This window comes from Oncorhynchus kisutch, unplaced genomic scaffold (assembly GCF_002021735.2).
Source record: "Oncorhynchus kisutch isolate 150728-3 unplaced genomic scaffold, Okis_V2 scaffold843, whole genome shotgun sequence".
Taxonomy (NCBI): Eukaryota; Metazoa; Chordata; class Actinopteri; order Salmoniformes; family Salmonidae; genus Oncorhynchus; species Oncorhynchus kisutch.
In genome coordinates this window covers 37,364-60,012 of record NW_022262788.1, presented here as the reverse complement: position 1 = coordinate 60,012, position 22,649 = coordinate 37,364, and the positions used below count along the sequence as shown (strand labels likewise).

The window sequence follows — 22,649 nt, the reverse complement described above, 5'->3', positions numbered from 1 at the left end:
AATACTTTCCAAACGCACTGGACATAGCACAAATGCTCAGTCTCTAACTGTGCATCTCTGAGCTAAGGTTAACTCAATCATTTAATGCTAAGACATCAATATTAGCTCCTTGTTCCTCAGCCTTAATAATAGTTGCATAATGGTAACCCTAGACACTTGCATCTTATAGTATTCTGAGTGGTGACGATAGGCTCACAACCTTGGCTATACCCACTGGATTCTATTACGGGCCCTAAACCTGGACACTGGCATCTTATAGTATTCTGAGTGGTGACGATAGGCTCACAACCTTGGCTATACCCACTGGATTCTATTACGGGCCCTATAGCGTTCACATGGTAATGGAGTCAGATTGAGGATTGTAGTTTATTATTATTCAACATCATTATTACACTGCAAAATGGAGACTCCTCATCCTCAGTCGATGATTTCCACCAACCTACATAATGGTTGGATCATTTCCACCAACCTACATAATGGTTGGATCATTTCCACCAACCTACATAATGGTTGGATCATTTCCACCAACCTACATAATGGTTGGATCATTTCCACCAACCTACATAATGATTGGATCATTTCCACCAACCTACATAATGGTTGGATAATTTCCACCAATGGCCACTTTTTCATCATGATTTCCTAAAATATTGTTTGTGATGCAAATGTAAAAGGGTCGTTCCACGAAATGGGTCACTTTTGCGTACCTTTGTTATTTTAATATATTATATTTATAATGGTTGGATCATTTCCTCCAGCCTACACAATGAATCAATGGATCATTTCCAAACTAAACTCTCCAGTCGATGGGGATTTCGATATTACACAACAATTTCAACAAAAAAATGTACTGGATTGGTTGAAAAGTGATAAACATTCCATGTACGATTAATACACAATAATTGAACCTTTATTTAACGAGGCATTTCAGTTGAGAAGAAATTCTTATTTACAACGACGGAACCTGGGAACAGATTTTTATCTTGTCAGCTCTGGGATTCGATCCAACCGTTCGGTTACTGGCCCAACGCTCTAACCACTAGGCTACCTGCTCGATCCAACCGTTCGGTTACTGGCCCAACGCTCTAACTACTAGGCTACCTGCTCGATTCAACCGTTCGGTTACTGGCCCAACGCTCTAACTACTAGGCTACCTGCTCGATCCAACCGTTCGGTTACTGGCCCAACGCTCTAACTACTAGGCTACCTGCTCGATCCAACCGTTCGGTTACTGGCCCAACGCTCTAACTACTAGGCTACCTGCTCGATCCAACCGTTCGGTTACTGGCCCAACGCTCTAATCACTAGGCTACCTGCTCGATCCAACCGTTCGGTTACTGGCCCAACGCTCTAACTACTAGGCTACCTGCTCGATTCAACCGTTCGGTTACTGGCCCAACGCTCTAACTACTAGGCTACCTGCTCGATCCAACCGTTCGGTTACTGGCCCAACGCTCTAACTACTAGGCTACCTGCTCGATCCAACCGTTCGGTTACTGGCCCAACGCTCTAACCACTAGGCTACCTGCTCGATCCAACCGTTCGGTTACTGGCCCAACGCTCTAACCACTAGGCTACCTGCTCGATCCAACCGTTCGGTTACTGGCCCAACGCTCTAACTACTAGGCTATCTGCTCGATCCAACCGTTCGGTTACTGGCCCAACGCTCTAACTAGTAGGCTACCTGCTCGATCCAACCGTTCGGTTACTGGCCCAACGCTCTAACTACTAGGCTACCTGCTCGATCCAACCGTTCGGTTACTGGCCCAACGCTCTAACCACTAGGCTACCTGCTCGATCCAACCGTTCGGTTACTGGCCCAACGCTCTAACCACTAGGCTACCTGCTCGATCCAACCGTTCGGTTACTGGCCCAACGCTCTAACCACTAGGCTACCTGCTCGATCCAACCGTTCGGTTACTGGCCCAACGCTCTAACTACTAGGCTATCTGCTCGATCCAACCGTTCGGTTACTGGCCCAACGCTCTAACTAGTAGGCTACCTGCTCGATCCAACCGTTCGGTTACTGGCCCAACGCTCTAACTACTAGGCTACCTGCTCGATCCAACCGTTCGGTTACTGGCCCAACGCTCTAACCACTAGGCTACCTGCTCGATCCAACCGTTCGGTTACTGGCCCAACGCTCTAACCACTAGGCTACCTGCTCGATCCAAACGTTCGGTTACTGGCCCAACGCTCTAACTACTAGGCTATCTGCCAACTTATACTGAATTGATAGTTTTTCATTCTAAGATCGACCAAGATATGTGTCTCTCTTACACATATTTGTTCATTTGTTTTGATTGGTTGGTCATTGAGTTAATTTGTTTTGATTGGTCAGTCATTGAGTTAATTTGTGTTGATTGGTCAGTCATTGGGTTAATTTGTGTTGATTGGTCAGTCATTGGGTTCATTTGTGTTGATTGGTCAGTCATTGGGTTAATTTGTGTTGATTGGTCAGTCATTGAGTTAATTTGTGTTGATTGGTCAGTCATTGAGTTAATTTGTGTTGATTGGTCAGTCATTGGGTTAATTTGTGTTGATTGGTCAGTCATTGGGTTCATTTGTGTTGATTGGTCAGTCATTGGGTTCATTTGTGTTGATTGGTCAGTCATTGCGTTAATTTGTGTTGATTGGTCAGTCATTGGGTTCATTTGTGTTGATTGGTCAGTCATTGGGTTAATTTGTGTTGATTGGTCAGTCATTGCGTTAATTTGTTTTGATTGGTCAGTCATTGCGTTAATTTGTGTTGATTGGTCAGTCACTGGGTTAATTTGTGTTGATTGGTCAGTCATTGCGTTAATTTGTGTTGATTGGTCAGTCATTGGGTTAATTTGTGTTGATTGGTCAGTCATTGGGTTAATTTGTGTTGATTGGTCAGTCATTGGGTTAATTTGTGTTGATTGGTCAGTCATTGGGTTAATTTGTTTTGATTGGTCAGTCATTGCGTTAATTTGTGTTGATTGGTCAGTCATTGGGTTAATTTGTGTTGATTGGTCAGCCATTGGGTTAATTTGTGTTGATTGGTCAGTCATTGCGTTAATTTGTTTTGATTGGTCAGTCATTGCGTTAATTTGTGTTGATTGGTCAGTCATTGAGTTAATTTGTTTTGATTGGTCAGTCATTGAGTTAATTTGTGTTGATTGGTCAGCCATTGGGTTAATTTGTGTTGATTGGTCAGTCATTGCGTTAATTTGTGTTGATTGGTCAGTCATTGCGTTAATTTGTTTTGATTGGTCAGTCATTGCGTTAATTTGTTTTGATTGGTCAGTCATTGTGTTAATTTGTTTTGATTGGTCAGTCATTGCGTTAATTTGTTTTGATTGGTCAGTCATTGCGTTAATTTGTTTTGATTGGTCAGTCATTGCGTTAATTTGTTTTGCAATATGTTCAAATCAAGCCAAGCTTTATTTATACAGAACATTTCAACAGCTTCACAGGAAATAACTAATGGAAAACAATGGAAATAAAAACTAATATGAGGATAAAAAACTAAAGTATAACAATAAAACCTGAAAAGACTAATGATCATTCTAAGGAAATTACATTAATAAAAATAGTAAGAATATAATATATGTAATACCCAACCAGAAATATAATCTAGTTTTATTACATTGTTTCATAAACATTTATACAAATTGTAAGTTGGTTGCAAATGTTACATGAATTGAAAATGTTATGAAAATATTCAATATCAAAACCAAATGTACACCCCTTTGTTAATGGGTATTAGCAACAATTCACTTACTGGTGAGGCATGGAATAATAAAACATGTATCTGTTGTCAGGCTGAATGTTTGAAATATGAGGTGATTTGAGTCGTGCTTCTTCAGTAGTGGAATAACGACAACTAGCAGAAGACAGTCATCTACATTTTTGGAGTGATGCATTTAAATGTAGGGGTCCCCAAAACGAAGAGAAATGCAACACTTATTTGTCATCACTCATATCGATATCACTTGGAAATAAATTGCGCGAGAGGGGGGGGGGGGGGGGGGGTGACGTCATATCCTGTTCAAACTAGCAGATCAAAAACCACATGGAATCTGGGAATAATATGTACATCACCAGTTACACAACAATTAGTAGCAAACAGCTACATTTTGATGTGTTGCATTTTAATTCAAGTAGGTCACCGATGCGGTAAGTGTAAACGCAACACTTTTTTAGTTAAATAGTAATCTTTCAATTCAGAACCTGGATTTTTCCCCTGATGAGGCTATCAGGCTATATAATATCCATGTTACACTGAAATCAATAGAACATCATTAAAATACTCATTATTATTTCATTGATATCATATATGTCATATCTAAAACATTCTACATTGTGACATCATTAGAACACTCCTACTACAATGTTAAAACATTCTATATTGTGACATTTCATTGATATCATGAAACAACTCTTTCATGTATGTATTTTCTGATGTTTAATCAGAGATCTTTTATCAGAGTATCTCTTGTCACATTGTTCACAGCTATGAGATTTCTCACCTGTGTGTGTTCTCTGGTGTCTTTTTAGAGAATCTGATCTGGAAAAACTCTTCCCGCAGTCAGAACAGTGGTAAGGCTTCTCCCCTGTATGTGTTCTCTGGTGTGATATCAGGTTGTTTGACTGAGTAAAACTCTTCCCACATTGATCACAGCTATAACATTTCGCTCCTGTATGGATTCTCTCATGTATTTTAAGGGTTACTAAAGAGGTACATCTCTTCCCACAATCAGAGCAGCTGTGATATTTCTCTCTTGTGTGTGTTCTCCGGTGTGCTATCAGGTTGCTTGACTGAGTAAAAGTCTTCCCACATTGATCACAGCTATAAGGCTTCTCTCCAGTGTGTCTTCTCTGGTGTGATTTTAAATGTCCTGACCAAAAAAATCTCCTCCCACAGTCAGAGCAGCTATAACGTTTCTCTCCTGTATGGATTCTCTGGTGTACTTTAAGTGTATCTGTTCTGGAGAAACTCTTCCCGCAGTCAGAGCAGTGGTAAGGCTTCTCGCCTGTGTGTGTTCTCTGGTGTGATATCAGGTTGTTTGACTGAGTAAAAGTCTTCCCACATTGGTCACAGCTATAAGGTTTCTCTCCCGTGTGTATTCTCTGGTGTGATTTTAAATGTCCTGACCAAAAAAAACTCTTCCCACAGTCAGAGCAGCTATACGGTTTCTCTCCTGTATGGATTCTCTGGTGTATTTTAAGGGATGCTGAAGAGGTGCATCTCTTCCCACAATCAGAGCAGCTGTGACATTTCTCCCCAGTGTGTATTCTCTGGTGTAATATCAGTGTTTTTAAGTGAGCAAACCTCTTTCCACATTGATTACAGCGATATGTTCTCTCTCCTGTGTGAATTCTCTGGTGTACTTTTTGTGAATATGATCTTGAGTAACTCTTTCTAAAGTCAGAGCAGTGGTGAGGTTTCTTCCCTGTGGGTCTCTGCTGGTGTTTCTTGGTTTGTTCTGATGTGGAGAGACTTTTCTCTGCCTCGTCAGCTTCATGATGTTGTTGAGGCTCCCCAGAGGATCCACAAGAGTCACGTCTCTCTCCTGTGTGAACAACAAAGTCAGACAGATGGTTTAAAGGCCCACAACAGCAGAAGTCTTTTAGTCGTCGTACTTTACATCCTTAATGAATGTTTAAATGCTTTTAGAAACTTATTTGACAATTATCTTAAAAAGACAATATACATGTTTTGTATTATTGTTTCCACAGTAGTATAGTGGATGATTCTAGGCTATAAATACATTATTGAAGTTATTTATTTACCAAGAGAATTTATCTGTATTTGTAATTGTCCATGAGAACCCCAAAAGTGTTTTTATTTAGTAATAACCTGGTAAATCTAGACTGTTGAATGGTCCCAGATGGTGAAAAGTTTATTTAGTAATAACCTGGTAAATCTAGACTGTTGAATGTTCCCAGATGGTGAACAGTTTATTTAGTAATAACCTGGTAAATCTAGACTGTTGAATGGTCCCAGATGGTGAACAGTTTATTTAGTAATAACCTGGTAAATCTAGACTGCTGAATGGTCCCAGATGGTGAACAGTTTATTTAGTATTAACCTGGTAAATCTAGACTGTTGAATGGTCCCAGATGGTGAACAGATTATTTAGTAATAACCTGGTAAATCTAGACTGTTGAATGGTCCCAGATGGTGAACAGATTATTTAGTAATAACCTGGTAAATCTAGACTGTTGAATGGTCCCAGATGGTGAACAGTTTATTTAGTAATAACCTGGTAAATCTAGACTGTTGAATGGTCCCAGATGGTGAACAGTTTATTTAGTAATAACCTGGTAAATCTAGACTGTTGAATGGTCCCAGATGGTGAACAGTTTATTTAGTAATAACCTGGTAAATCTAGACTGCTGAATGGTCCCAGATGGTGAAACAGTTTATTTAGTAATAACCTGGTAAATCTAGACTGTTGAATGGTCCCAGATGGTGAACAGTTTATTTAGTAATAACCTGGTAAATCTAGACTGTTGAATGGTCCCAGATGGTGAACAGTTTATTTAGTAATAACCTGGTAAATCTAGACTGTTGAAGGGTCCCAGATGGTGAACAGTTTATTTAGTAATAACCTGGTAAATCTAGACTGTTGAATGGTCCCAGATGGTGAACAGTTTATTTAGTAATAACCTGGTAAATCTAGACTGCTGAATGGTCCCAGATGGTGAAACAGTTTATTTAGTAATAACCTGGTAAATCTAGACTGTTGAATGGTCCCAGATGGTGAACAGTTTATTTAGTAATAACCTGGTAAATCTAGACTGCTGAATGGTCCCAGATGGTGAACAGTTTATTTAGTAATAACCTGGTAAATCTAGACTGTTGAAGGGTCCCAGATGGTGAACAGTTTATTTAGTAATAACCTGGTAAATCTAGACTGTTGAAGGGTCCCAGATGGTGAACAGTTTATTTAGTAATAACCTGGTAAATCTAGGTTGCTGAATGGTCCCAGATGGTGAACAGTTTATTTAGTAATAACCTGGTAAATCTAGACTGTTGAATGGTCCCAGATGGTGAACAGTTTATTTAGTAATAACCTGGTAAATCTAGACTGCTGAATGGTCCCAGATGGTGAAACAGTTTATTTAGTAATAACCTGGTAAATCTAGACTGTTGAATGGTCCCAGATGGTGAACAGTTTATTTAGTAATAACCTGGTAAATCTAGACTGTTGAATGGTCCCAGATGGTGAACAGTTTATTTAGTAATAACCTGGTAAATCTAGACTGTTGAATGGTCCCAGATGGTGAACAGTTTATTTAGTAATAACCTGGTAAATCTAGACTGTTGAATGGTCCCAGATGGTGAACAGTTTATTTAGTAATAACCTGGTAAATCTAGACTGTTGAATGGTCCCAGATGGTGAACAGTTTATTTAGTAATAACCTGGTAAATCTAGACTGCTGAATGGTCCCAGATGGTGAAAAGTTTATTTAGTAATAACCTGGTAAATCTAGACTGTTGAATGGTCCCAGATGGTGAACAGTTTATTTAGTATTAACCTGGTAAATCTAGACTGTTGAATGGTCCCAGATGGTGAACAGTTTATTTAGTAATAACCTGGTAAATCTAGACTGCTGAATGGTCCCAGATGGTGAACAGTTTATTTAGTATTAACCTGGTAAATCTAGACTGTTGAATGGTCCCAGATGGTGAACAGATTATTTAGTAATAACCTGGTAAATCTAGACTGTTGAATGGTCCCAGATGGTGAACAGATTATTTAGTAATAACCTGGTAAATCTAGACTGTTGAATGGTCCCAGATGGTGAACAGATTATTTAGTAATAACCTGGTAAATCTAGACTGTTGAATGGTCCCAGATGGTGAACAGTTTATTTAGTAATAACCTGGTAAATCTAGACTGTTGAATGGTCCCAGATGGTGAACAGTTTATTTAGTAATAACCTGGTAAATCTAGACTGCTGAATGGTCCCAGATGGTGAAACAGTTTATTTAGTAATAACCTGGTAAATCTAGACTGTTGAATGGTCCCAGATGGTGAACAGTTTATTTAGTAATAACCTGGTAAATCTAGACTGTTGAATGGTCCCAGATGGTGAACAGTTTATTTAGTAATAACCTGGTAAATCTAGACTGCTGAATGGTCCCAGATGGTGAACAGTTTATTTAGTAATAACCTGGTAAATCTAGACTGTTGAAGGGTCCCAGATGGTGAACAGTTTATTTAGTAATAACCTGGTAAATCTAGACTGTTGAAGGGTCCCAGATGGTGAACAGTTTATTTAGTAATAACCTGGTAAATCTAGGTTGCTGAATGGTCCCAGATGGTGAACAGTTTATTTAGTAATAACCTGGTAAATCTAGACTGTTGAATGGTCCCAGATGGTGAACAGTTTATTTAGTAATAACCTGGTAAATCTAGACTGCTGAATGGTCCCAGATGGTGAAACAGTTTATTTAGTAATAACCTGGTAAATCTAGACTGTTGAATGGTCCCAGATGGTGAACAGTTTATTTAGTAATAACCTGGTAAATCTAGACTGTTGAATGGTCCCAGATGGTGAACAGTTTATTTAGTAATAACCTGGTAAATCTAGACTGTTGAATGGTCCCAGATGGTGAACAGTTTATTTAGTAATAACCTGGTAAATCTAGACTGTTGAATGGTCCCAGATGGTGAACAGTTTATTTAGTAATAACCTGGTAAATCTAGACTGTTGAATGGTCCCAGATGGTGAACAGATTATTTAGTAATAACCTGGTAAATCTAGACTGTTGAATGGTCCCAGATGGTGAACAGTTTATTTAGTAATAACCTGGTAAATCTAGACTGTTGAATGGTCCCAGATGGTGAACAGTTTATTTAGTAATAACCTGGTAAATCTAGACTGTTGAAGGGTCCCAGATGGTGAACAGTTTATTTAGTAATAACCTGGTAAATCAAGGCTGCTGAATGGTCCCAGATGGTGAACAGTTTATTTAGTAATAACCTGGTAAATCTAGACTGTTGAATGGTCCCAGATGGTGAACAGTTTATTTAGTAATAACCTGGTAAATCTAGACTGTTGAATGGTCCCAGATGGTGAACAGTTTATTTAGTAATAACCTGGTAAATCTAGACTGTTGAATGGTCCCAGATGGTGAACAGTTTATTTAGTAATAACCTGGTAAATCTAGACTGTTGAATGGTCCCAGATGGTGAACAGTTTATTTAGTAATAACCTGGTAAATCTAGACTGCTGAATGGTCCCAGATGGTGAACAGTTTATTTAGTAATAACCTGGTAAATCTAGACTGTTGAATGGTCCCAGATGGTGAACAGTTTATTTAGTAATAACCTGGTAAATCTAGATTGCTGAATGGTCCCAGATGGTGAACAGTTTATTTAGTAATAACCTGGTAAATCTAGACTGTTGAATGGTCCCAGATGGTGAACAGTTTATTTAGTAATAACCTGGTAAATCTAGACTGTTGAATGGTCCCAGATGGTGAACAGTTTATTTAGTAATAACCTGGTAAATCTAGACTGCTGAATGGTCCCAGATGGTGAACAGTTTATTTAGTAATAACCTGGTAAATCTAGACTGTTGAATGGTCCCAGATGGTGAACAGTTTATTTAGTAATAACCTGGTAAATCTAGACTGCTGAATGGTCCCAGATGGTGAACAGTTTATTTAGTAATAACCTGGTAAATCTAGGTTGCTGAATGGTCCCAGATGGTGAACAGTTTATTTAGTAATAACCTGGTAAATCTAGACTGTTGAATGGTCCCAGATGGTGAACAGTTTATTTAGTAATAACCTGGTAAATCTAGACTGTTGAATGGTCCCAGATGGTGAACAGTTTATTTAGTAATAACCTGGTAAATCTAGACTGTTGAATGGTCCCAGATGGTGAACAGTTTATTTAGTAATAACCTGGTAAATCTAGACTGTTGAATGGTCCCAGATGGTGAACAGTTTATTTAGTAATAACCTGGTAAATCTAGACTGTTGAATGGTCCCAGATGGTGAACAGTTTATTTAGTAATAACCTGGTAAATCTAGACTGTTGAATGGTCCCAGATGGTGAACAGTTTATTTAGTAATAACCTGGTAAATCTAGACTGCTGAATGGTCCCAGATGGTGAACAGTTTATTTAGTAATAACCTGGTAAATCTAGACTGTTGAATGGTCCCAGATGGTGAACAGTTTATTTAGTAATAACCTGGTAAATCTAGATTGCTGAATGGTCCCAGATGGTGAACAGTTTATTTAGTAATAACCTGGTAAATCTAGACTGTTGAATGGTCCCAGATGGTGAACAGTTTATTTAGTAATAACCTGGTAAATCTAGACTGCTGAATGGTCCCAGATGGTGAACAGTTTATTTAGTAATAACCTGGTAAATCTAGGTTGCTGAATGGTCCCAGATGGTGAACAGTTTATTTAGTAATAACCTGGTAAATCTAGACTGTTGAATGGTCCCAGATGGTGAACAGTTTATTTAGTAATAACCTGGTAAATCTAGACTGTTGAATGGTCCCAGATGGTGAACAGTTTATTTAGTAATAACCTGGTAAATCTAGACTGTTGAATGGTCCCAGATGGTGAACAGTTTATTTAGTAATAACCTGGTAAATCTAGACTGTTGAATGGTCCCAGATGGTGAAACAGTTTATTTAGTAATAACCTGGTAAATCTAGACTGTTGAATGGTCCCAGATGGTGAAACAGTTTATTTAGAAATAACCTGGTAAATCTAGACTGTTGAATGGTCCCAGATGGTGAACAGTTTATTTAGTAATAACCTGGTAAATCTAGACTGTTGAATGGTCCCAGATGGTGAACAGTTTATTTAGTAATAACCTGGTAAATCTAGACTGTTGAATGGTCCCAGATGGTGAACAGTTTATTTAGTAATAACCTGGTAAATCTAGACTGTTGAATGGTCCCAGATGGTGAACAGTTTATTTAGTAATAACCTGGTAAATCTAGACTGTTGAATGGTCCCAGATGGTGAACAGTTTATTTAGTAATAACCTGGTAAATCTAGACTGCTGAATGGTCCCAGATGGTGAACAGTTTATTTAGTAATAACCTGGTAAATCTAGACTGTTGAATGGTCCCAGATGGTGAACAGTTTATTTAGTAATAACCTGGTAAATCTAGACTGTTGAATGGTCCCAGATGGTGAACAGTTTATTTAGTAATAACCTGGTAAATCTAGACTGTTGAATGGTCCCAGATGGTGAACAGTTTATTTAGTAATAACCTGGTAAATCTAGACTGCTGAATGGTCCCAGATGGTGAACAGTTTATTTAGTAATAACCTGGTAAATCTAGACTGTTGAATGGTCCCAGATGGCGAACAGTTTATTTAGTAATAACCTGGTAAATCTAGACTGCTGAATGGTCCCAGATGGTGAACAGTTTATTTAGTAATAACCTGGTAAATCTAGACTGTTGAATGGTCCCAGATGGTGAACAGTTTATTTAGTAATAACCTGGTAAATCTAGACTGCTGAATGGTCCCAGATGGTGAACAGTTTATTTAGTAATAACCTGGTAAATCTAGACTGTTGAATGGTCCCAGATGGTGAACAGTTTATTTAGTAATAACCTGGTAAATCTAGACTGTTGAATGGTCCCAGATGGTGAACAGTTTATTTAGTAATAACCTGGTAAATCTAGACTGTTGAATGGTCCCAGATGGTGAACAGTTTATTTAGTAATAACCTGGTAAATCTAGACTGTTGAATGGTCCCAGATGGTGAACAGTTTATTTAGTAATAACCTGGTAAATCTAGACTGTTGAATGGTTCCAGATGGTGAACAGTTTATTTAGTAATAACCTGGTAAATCTAGATTGCTGAATGGTCCCAGATGGTGAACAGTTTATTTAGTAATAACCTGGTAAATCTAGACTGTTGAATGGTCCCAGATGGTGAACAGTTTATTTAGTAATAACCTGGTAAATCTAGACTGTTGAATGGTCCCAGATGGTGAACAGTTTATTTAGTAATAACCTGGTAAATCTAGACTGTTGAATGGTTCCAGATGGTGAACAGTTTATTTAGTAATAACCTGGTAAATCTAGATTGCTGAATGGTCCCAGATGGTGAACAGTTTATTTAATAATAACCTGGTAAATCTAGACTGTTGAATGGTCCCAGATGGTGAACAGTTTATTTAGTAATAACCTGGTAAATCTAGACTGTTGAATGGTCCCAGATGGTGAACAGTTTATTTAGTAATAACCTGGTAAATCTAGACTGTTGAATGTTCCCAGATGGTGAACAGTTTATTTAGTAATAACCTGGTAAATCTAGACTGTTGAATGGTCCCAGATGGTGAACAGTTTATTTAGTAATAACCTGGTAAATCTAGACTGTTGAATGGTCCCAGATGGTGAACAGTTTATTTAGTAATAACCTGGTAAATCTAGACTGTTGAATGGTCCCAGATGGTGAACAGTTTATTTAGTAATAACCTGGTAAATCTAGACTGTTGAATGGTCCCAGATGGTGAACAGTTTATTTACTAATAACCTGGTAAATCTAGACTGTTGAATGGTCCCAGATGGTGAACAGTTTATTTAGTAATAACCTGGTAAATCTAGACTGCTGAATGGTCCCAGATGGTGAACAGTTTATTTAGTAATAACCTGGTAAATCTAGACTGTTGAATGGTCCCAGATGGTGAACAGTTTATTTAGTAATAACCTGGTAAATCTAGACTGTTGAATGGTCCCAGATGGTGAACAGTTTATTTAGTAATAACCTGGTAAATCTAGACTGTTGAATGGTCCCAGATGGTGAACAGTTTATTTAGTAATAACCTGGTAAATCTAGACTGTTGAATGGTCCCAGATGGTGAACAGTTTATTTAGTAATAACCTGGTAAATCTAGACTGTTGAATGGTCCCAGATGGTGAACAGTTTATTTAGTAATAACCTGGTAAATCTAGACTGTTGAATGGTCCCAGATGGTGAACAGTTTATTTAGTAATAACCTGGTAAATCTAGACTGTTGAATGGTCCCAGATGGTGAACAGTTTATTTAGTAATAACCTGGTAAATCTAGACTGTTGAATGGTCCCAGATGGTGAACAGTTTATTTAGTAATAACCTGGTAAATCTAGACTGTTGAATGGTTCCAGATGGTGAACAGTTTATTTAGTAATAACCTGGTAAATCTAGATTGCTGAATGGTCCCAGATGGTGAACAGTTTATTTAGTAATAACCTGGTAAATCTAGACTGTTGAATGGTCCCAGATGGTGAACAGTTTATTTAGTAATAACCTGGTAAATCTAGACTGTTGAATGGTCCCAGATGGTGAACAGTTTATTTAGTAATAACCTGGTAAATCTAGACTGTTGAATGTTCCCAGATGGTGAACAGTTTATTTAGTAATAACCTGGTAAATCTAGACTGTTGAATGGTCCCTGATGGTGAACAGTTTATTTAGTAATAACCTGGTAAATCTAGACTGTTGAATGGTCCCAGATGGTGAACAGTTTATTTAGTAATAACCTGGTAAATCTAGACTGTTGAATGTTCCCAGATGGTGAACAGTTTATTTAGTAATAACCTGGTAAATCTAGACTGTTGAATGGTCCCAGATGGTGAACAGTTTATTTAGTAATAACCTGGTAAATCTAGACTGTTGAATGTTCCCAGATGGTGAACAGTTTATTTAGTAATAACCTGGTAAATCTAGACTGTTGAATGGTTCCAGATGGTGAACAGTTTATTTAGTAATAACCTGGTAAATCTAGATTGCTGAATGGTCCCAGATGGTGAAAAGTTTATTTAGTAATAACCTGGTAAATCTAGACTGTTGAATGGTTCCAGATGGTGAACAGTTTATTTAGTAATAACCTGGTAAATCTAGACTGCTGAATGGTCCCAGATGGTGAACAGTTTATTTAGTAATAACCTGGTAAATCTAGACTGTTGAATGGTCCCAGATGGTGAACAGTTTATTTAGTAATAACCTGGTAAATCTAGACTGTTGAATGGTCCCAGATGGTGAACAGTTTATTTAGTAATAACCTGGTAAATCTAGACTGTTGAATGGTCCCTGATGGTGAACAGTTTATTTAGTAATAACCTGGTAAATCTAGACTGTTGAATGGTCCCAGATGGTGAACAGTTTATTTAGTAATAACCTGGTAAATCTAGACTGTTGAATGGTCCCTGATGGTGAACAGTTTATTTAGTAATAACCTGGTAAATCTAGACTGTTGAATGGTCCCAGATGGTGAACAGTTTATTTAGTAATAACCTGGTAAATCTAGACTGTTGAATGTTCCCAGATGGTGAACAGTTTATTTAGTAATAACCTGGTAAATCTAGACTGTTGAATGGTCCCAGATGGTGAACAGTTTATTTAGTAATAACCTGGTAAATCTAGACTGTTGAATGGTCCCAGATGGTGAACAGTTTATTTAGTAATAACCTGGTAAATCTAGACTGTTGAATGGTCCCAGATGGTGAACAGTTTATTTAGTAATAACCTGGTAAATCTAGACTGTTGAATGGTCCCAGATGGTGAACAGTTTATTTAGTAATAACCTGGTAAATCTAGACTGTTGAATGGTCCCAGATGGTGAACAGTTTATTTAGTAATAACCTGGTAAATCTAGACTGTTGAATGGTTCCAGATGGTGAACAGTTTATTTAGTAATAACCTGGTAAATCTAGACTGCTGAATGGTCCCAGATGGTGAACAGTTTATTTAGTAATAACCTGGTAAATCTAGACTGTTGAATGGTCCCAGATGGTGAACAGTTTATTTAGTAATAACCTGGTAAATCTAGACTGTTGAATGGTCCCAGATGGTGAACAGTTTATTTAGTAATAACCTGGTAAATCTAGACTGCTGAATGGTCCCAGATGGTGAACAGTTTATTTAGTAATAACCTGGTAAATCTAGACTGTTGAATGGTTCCAGATGGTGAACAGTTTATTTAGTAATAACCTGGTAAATCTAGACTGCTGAATGGTCCCAGATGGTGAACAGTTTATTTAGTAATAACCTGGTAAATCTAGACTGTTGAATGGTTCCAGATGGTGAACAGTTTATTTAGTAATAACCTGGTAAATCTAGACTGTTGAATGGTCCCAGATGGTGAACAGTTTATTTAGTAATAACCTGGTAAATCTAGACTGTTGAATGGTCCCTGATGGTGAACAGTTTATTTAGTAATAACCTGGTAAATCTAGACTGTTGAATGGTCCCAGATGGTGAACAGTTTATTTAGTAATAACCTGGTAAATCTAGACTGTTGAATGGTCCCAGATGGTGAACAGTTTATTTAGTAATAACCTGGTAAATCTAGACTGTTGAATGGTCCCAGATGGTGAACAGTTTATTTAGTAATAACCTGGTAAATCTAGACTGTTGAATGGTCCCAGATGGTGAACAGTTTATTTAGTAATAACCTGGTAAATCTAGACTGTTGAATGGTCCCAGATGGTGAACAGTTTATTTAGTAATAACCTGGTAAATCTAGACTGCTGAATGGTCCCAGATGGTGAACAGTTTATTTAGTAATAACCTGGTAAATCTAGACTGTTGAATGGTTCCAGATGGTGAACAGTTTATTTAGTAATAACCTGGTAAATCTAGACTGTTGAATGGTCCCAGATGGTGAACAGTTTATTTAGTAATAACCTGGTAAATCTAGACTGTTGAATGGTCCCAGATGGTGAACAGTTTATTTAGTAATAACCTGGTAAATCTAGACTGTTGAATGTTCCCAGATGGTGAACAGTTTATTTAGTAATAACCTGGTAAATCTAGACTGTTGAATGGTCCCAGATGGTGAACAGTTTATTTAGTAATAACCTGGTAAATCTAGACTGTTGAATGTTCCCAGATGGTGAACAGTTTATTTAGTAATAACCTGGTAAATCTAGACTGTTGAATGGTTCCAGATGGTGAACAGTTTATTTAGTAATAACCTGGTAAATCTAGATTGCTGAATGGTCCCAGATGGTGAACAGTTTATTTAGTAATAACCTGGTAAATCTAGACTGTTGAATGGTCCCAGATGGTGAACAGTTTATTTAGTAATAACCTGGTAAATCTAGACTGTTGAATGGTCCCAGATGGTGAACAGTTTATTTAGTAATAACCTGGTAAATCTAGACTGTTGAATGTTCCCAGATGGTGAACAGTTTATTTAGTAATAACCTGGTAAATCTAGACTGTTGAATGGTCCCTGATGGTGAACAGTTTATTTAGTAATAACCTGGTAAATCTAGACTGTTGAATGGTCCCAGATGGTGAACAGTTTATTTAGTAATAACCTGGTAAATCTAGACTGTTGAATGTTCCCAGATGGTGAACAGTTTATTTAGTAATAACCTGGTAAATCTAGACTGTTGAATGGTCCCAGATGGTGAATATCAGTTGTTTTCTCCCACGGTGGTCATTCTACTTGTTTATGACGTGACTCTGGGTCATCAGGTTGCCGTGGGCTACATGGGGTGTTTTGGTTTCACTCTGGCTTGAGTAAACAAACAGAGAGGGGGACAAAGCCTCTCCTATTTCAGTGGCTGATAATACAGGGGGCGATCCAGGATTGGTCCATTTTAGTTTTAAACTAATAGTATACTGTATATGAGTTTCTATTAATAAAGAGGACAATGTGGGACTTTGGGATCACATTCCTTAATGGCTGGAAACTAAAACACATTTAATGCAGATCCACATGTGAACTTACAGGGGCAGAAGACTTTATACACTGAGTGAACAAAACATTAAGAACACCTGCTCTCACCATGACAGACTGACCAGGTGAATCCAGGTTAAAGACATGATCCTTATAGATGTTACTTGTTAAATCCACTCCAATCAGTGTAGATGAGGGGGAGACAGGTTAACCTCCTAGAGTTGATGTCTGCACCCCCCCTGAAAACGAATTAGCATAATACAACCCCCCCCCATAAAAATGTGTCTGTTTAAGCTGGGGTGAAAGAGCTACAGCAATGTTTGTCAAACAGTGAGACATCTAACAATCGAAAGGCAAACAATTCACACATTGAAACGAGGAAACAATGAATGCGCACTAATTGGGGGAGAGAGAGAGCGATTGTGTCTCTGACCAGCTCACATTTAACGACCATCAGTGATGGCCTTCTGGATAGAGACATGCCTTGAACATCTTATACCGGATGGACACTACAAAACATCTCCGAGCCTCACATTAAACAACCATCTTCCCTCTAGTTAAGTGAGCACACTGACCATCTGTCACATACTACAAGATTCCTGACTTGGTCGTCAGACGGGTCGTCTTATTCACTTGGGTCAAGAAGAAAATGGCAGCCGTTTTACAGGGGTGCCTAACCAATTGTGCTATTATGTGGGTTTTTCACATTATTTGTAACTTATTTTGTACATAATGTCCCGTACGGCAGAAAAAAAGCTTCTGGATATCAGGATCAGCGATCGCTCACCTCGGATTAGACAAAGAGCTTCTGGATATCAGGATCAGCGATCGCTCACCTCGGATTAGACAAAGAGCTTCTGGATATCAGGATCAGCGATCGCTCACCTCGGACTAGACAAAGAGCTTCTGGATATCAGGATCAGCGATCGCTCACCTCGGATTAGACAAAGAGCTTCTGGATATCAGGATCAGCGATCGCTCACCTCGGATTAGACAAAGAGCTTCTGGATATCAGGATCAGCGATCGCTCACCTCGGATTAGACAAAGAGCTTCTGGATATCAGGATCAGCGATCGCTCACCTCGGATTAGACAAAGAGCTTCTGGATATCAGGATCAGCGATCGCTCACCTCGGATTAGACAAAGAGCTTCTGGATATCAGGATCAGCGATCGCTCACCTCGGATTAGACAAAGAGCTTCTGGATATCAGGATCAGCGATCGCTCACCTCGGATTAGACAAAGAGCTTCTGGATATCAGGATCAGCGATCGCTCACCTCGGATTAGACAAAGAGCTTCTGGATATCAGGATCAGCGATCGCTCACCTCGGATTAGACAAAGAGCTTCTGGATATCAGGATCAGCGATCGCTCACCTCGGATTAGACAAAGAGCTTCTGGATATCAGGATCAGCGATCGCTCACCTCGGATTAGACAAAGAGCTTCTGGATATCAGGATCAGCGATCGCTCACCTCGGATTAGACAAAGAGCTTCTGGATATCAGGATCAGCGATCGCTCACCTCGGATTAGACAAAGAGCTTCTGGATATCAGGATCAGCGATCGCTCACCTCGTATTAGACAAAGAGCTTCTGGATATCAGGATCAGCGATCTCTCACCTCGGATTAGACAAAGAGCTTCTGGATATCAGGATCAGCGATCGCTCACCTCGGATTAGACAAAGAGCTTCTGGATATCAGGATCAGCGATCGCTCACCTCGGATTAGACAAAGAGCTTCTGGATATCAGGATCAGCGATCGCTCACCTCGGATTAGTCAAAGAGCTTCTGGATATCAGGATCAGCGATCGCTCACCTCTGATTTTTTTTCTCCAATGAGCAGGAAGCACAGGATGTACTTCAGACATCGGACAAGGCCAACATCCCCGGCAAGAGAAAGAGACGCAGGTGTAGAGGAGGGATCCACCGACGGCGGGAAATCTGCCCTTACCATCAACATCACTTGCCAACATCGGACAATAAATTAGACTACGATCACGAATATCCTCCCAACGGGACATCAAAAACTGTAATATCTTCTGTTTCACCGAATCGTGGCTGATTGACGACATGGAAAACATTCTGCTGGTGGGAAATATGCTGCACCGGCTAGACAGAACAGGGGAGCGGTCTGTGAGTATTTGTAAACAACTGCTGGTGCACGAAATATAAGGAAGTCTCAAGATTTTTCTCGCCTGAAGTAGAGTATCTCATGATAAGCTGTAGACCACAATATTTGCCAAGAGAGTTTTCATAAACATTGTCTCTTTATTTACCACCACAGACAGAGGCTGGCAGTAAGACCACACTCAGTCAGCTGTATAAGGAAATAAGCAAACAGGAAACCACTCACCCAGAGGCGGCGCTCCTAGTGGCCGGAGACTTTAATGCAGGGAAACTTATATCAGTTCTACCAAATCTCTATCAACATGTTCAATGCGCAACCAGAGGGGGAAAATAAATTCTAGTACCGAGTACCGAGGACGCCCCCATTCTCATCGACGGGGCTGTAGTGGAGCAGGTTGAGAGCTTCAAGTTCCTTGGTGTCCACATCACCAACAAACTAGAATGGTCAAAACACATCAAGACAACAAAACCTAATCCCCCTCAGGAGACTGATAATATTTGGCATGGGTCCTCAGATCCTCAAAAGGTTCTGCAGCTGCACCATCGAGAGCATCCTGACTGGTACGGCAACTGCTCGGCCTCCGACTGCAAGGCGCTACAGAGGGTAGTGCGTACGGCCCTGTACATCACAGGGGCTAAGCTGCCTGCCATCCACGACCTCTACACCAGGCGGTGTCAGAGGAAGACCCTAAAAACGGTCAAAGACCCCAGCCACCCCAGTCATAGACTGTTCTTCTCTAAGCGGTATCGGAGCGCCAAGTCTAGGACCAAGAGGCTTCGCAACAGATTTGAACCCCAAGCCATAAGACTCCTGAACAGGTAATCAAATGGCTACCCGGACTATTTGCATTGTGACCCGCCACCCCCTCCCCCAACCCCTCTTTTACGGCGCTGCTACTCTCTGTTTATCATCTATGCATAGTCACTTTAACTATACATTCATGTACATATTACCTCAATTAGCACGACTAGCCGGTGCCCCCGCACATCGACTCTGTACCAGTACCACCCTCGCAACTGTTATTTTCACTATCATTTAACTGTTTTTTAAATTTATTTCTTTACTTGTCTATTTTTTTTAACTTAAGAATTGGTAAATATTTCTTCTTGACCTGCACTGTTGGTTAGGGCCTGTAAGTAAGCATTTCACTGTAAGGTGAACTTGACAAATAAACTTTGATTTGATTTACAACCTCTCTAAAACAATGATGTGATGATGTAATACACAATGACGTGATGATGTAATACACAATGACGTGATGATGTAATACACAATGATGTGATGATGTAATACACAATGATGTGATGATGTAATACACAATGACGTGATGACAATGATGTGATGATGTAATACACAATGACGGGATGATGTAATACACAATGACGGGATGATGTAATTACACAATGACGGGATGATGTAATTAGATTGTTAACGTAGCTAGAACAAGCTGTGTCTGAAAGCAGAAGCAGAAACCTTTTCAGTCAGATATTCACCCTCACACTACAGAGTTGAAATATCCACCAAACACTTTGAATTGAATAACATTGTAGATTATGTTGCTCGTGAACATCAAAGCTGTAACGATTTCACACAGGCTTTGGTTAAAAGGCAAATACAAACACATACTAGTAGTCATCTCTCCTACTAGTCTACACAATGTTATCATCTCCACGGCTTCTTCTCTGGTGAGCTCTCATTGGCTATTTCTGATCACCGTTCTCAAAACATGTCATTGCACATCTCACCACTAAAAATACGTTGTAGATTATGTTCCGTTAAAATCAAACATGTTTTAAAATATTGGGACGTCTGGGACTGCTCAAAGACGTGATCAGTAGCCCTCAGATTGTGTCTCTGACCAACTCACATTAAACGAGTGTTGGTGACTGCCGCACACCCTGAGTAGGCATCGACACAGTGACTTTGTCCTGATCACAAAAACTTGTCAAAGACAGCTAAATCGGGGCCAAAATCATGTAGGGTACACGCCCCTTCTTGGACTGTGCCATCCCCACAGCCTCCGCAATGGATTAGTCCACTGAAACGGCGCAGGACATGTGTCTTGTGCAATAAAAAACATATATAATTTGCTCGACTAAAAAGATGTTGGTCGACCAACAGCCTATCGACCAGTCGACTAAATGGGGTCAGACAATACAGACAATGATTCTTTAAGAATATAAACTTATAAATGCCTCAAATGTATTTCCCCTCAGAAACCAAAACATAAGCTTGTTAAACGCCATTGTTGGTAAATTAACACTGTATAGACTCAAAATCTGGTTAAAACGATAATTTTGACCTTATGGATACACTATGTATTCATAGTGTAGTGAATTCAGGGTGAGGCCCTGAGCTGAACTCAAACCTGGGTCCAGTGACTGTCAAATCAACACCTTATAACTGTTACGCCAAGATGTCTGAACTTCTTGACGAGGTGTTGGGTGTTAGGTTAAGGTTCCTACAATAGCTTTTTCTATGAATGTGAGAGTGGTTACATTTCTCCATCCCCCATCTGTTTACCAAACCAAGTCTCTGGGCAGGCATTTTGTTGCTGTTTAAATCCCAGTTTGCCCCATTTAAAAAAGCCACACATCAATCAACCAATATGCAGTTTAAACAATAACAAATCTGTCATTCCACCACTGTTTTGGTAATAGGATGATGGATGGGACTGGAGAAATGTAACTACTCTCAAATTCATAGACAGACCTATGGATGCAAGGACTGACCATCCATGATATCAACATTATAATTTTAACCATGTTGAGGCGATACAGTGCTGATTTACATTGTTTCTAAACATTGGAGTAAAAAAATAAGCTTATCAGTCCAACAACTGCAGAGTTTGTGCCTCTGTTTTTAAGACGGTACTTACTAGTGTTAATCGGGGAATGGTTTTTCAAACACATCTTACGGTTGAGTTCATCGTTAGAACCATTGGATGCCTTAAGATGACTTTGGGAAACCGGGCCCAGATATCCAGTTTCCTCCTCCTTTTTCGATGTGACAGTCATCTCCTCCTCCTCCTCTTTCACCCCAAAAACTGCATCCTCCTCTCTCTCTTCCTCCTCTTCTTTTACTGTAACATCCTCCTCCTCTTTCACTCTGAACGCGTCTTCCTCTTCTTTAACTGAAACGTCTTTCTCTTCTTCTTTCACTGTAACAGCCTCACCCTCTACTTGTTTTTGAATTGTAACATCTTTCTCTTCCTCCTCCTCTTTCACGACAATGTTCAGCCCCAGATCTTCTTTCTCCGTCCAGCAGACCTCCTCTTCTTTAGCAGGAGGAGAGTAGCTTAGTGAACTCATGGTCGCGGATGTTAGCTAGCTAGGCTAATGATAACTTAACCAGCCAGCTAGCTGACTAATAACAACACCGTAAATATGAAATAAAATCGGATAACTAACTAGACGACAGTAAAGGGTTTAAAATACACTGGCTCTATGAACCCGTCTAAAGATCTTTATTGGTTCGTTTATGTTGTCTAGCAAGCTACCGAGGTGTCTGACTAAATGTTGCTGCTGTTGAAAGAAGAGTTCCGTCCACTACATTATACGTCACACCAGCAGCATCGCCTTAAAGTCGCAGACCGCCATATGCTGACTGGGTATCAAGATATCACAGTACAAAATTGTTATGACTATAACTTTTGTTGTCACCTTCAATTCTTGCACATTTTCTCATGAAAAGTATATTTTAACACTCTGTCTGTCTGCTCAGGCAAATTTGCCAAACTCCTAAACTTGGAACCAATCAGAAGTCCAGTACAGACCCCTTGTGATCGAGGCAACCAATGACCCTCTTTTATCTACGATGTAACTACAGCCTCGAAACACAAATTGACATTTACAGTAGCGTTTCAGCAGGATGTTGTATCTA

At 39.4% G+C, this 22,649-nt stretch overlaps 1 protein-coding gene across 1 annotated transcript; it reads right to left on the bottom strand.

Moving 5' to 3' along the window:
• Positions 1-4,416: 4,416 nt before the first annotated feature.
• Positions 4,417-21,789, bottom strand: LOC116362569 (zinc finger protein 501-like; the record flags this gene model as incomplete). Its single annotated transcript, XM_031816632.1, has 2 exons — positions 21,646-21,789; positions 4,417-5,540 (listed from the first exon to the last, which is right to left on the bottom strand). Coding segments are annotated over exons 1-2 (1,263 nt in total), but the record flags the coding sequence as incomplete, so codon positions are not given.
• Positions 21,790-22,649: the final 860 nt, after the last annotated feature.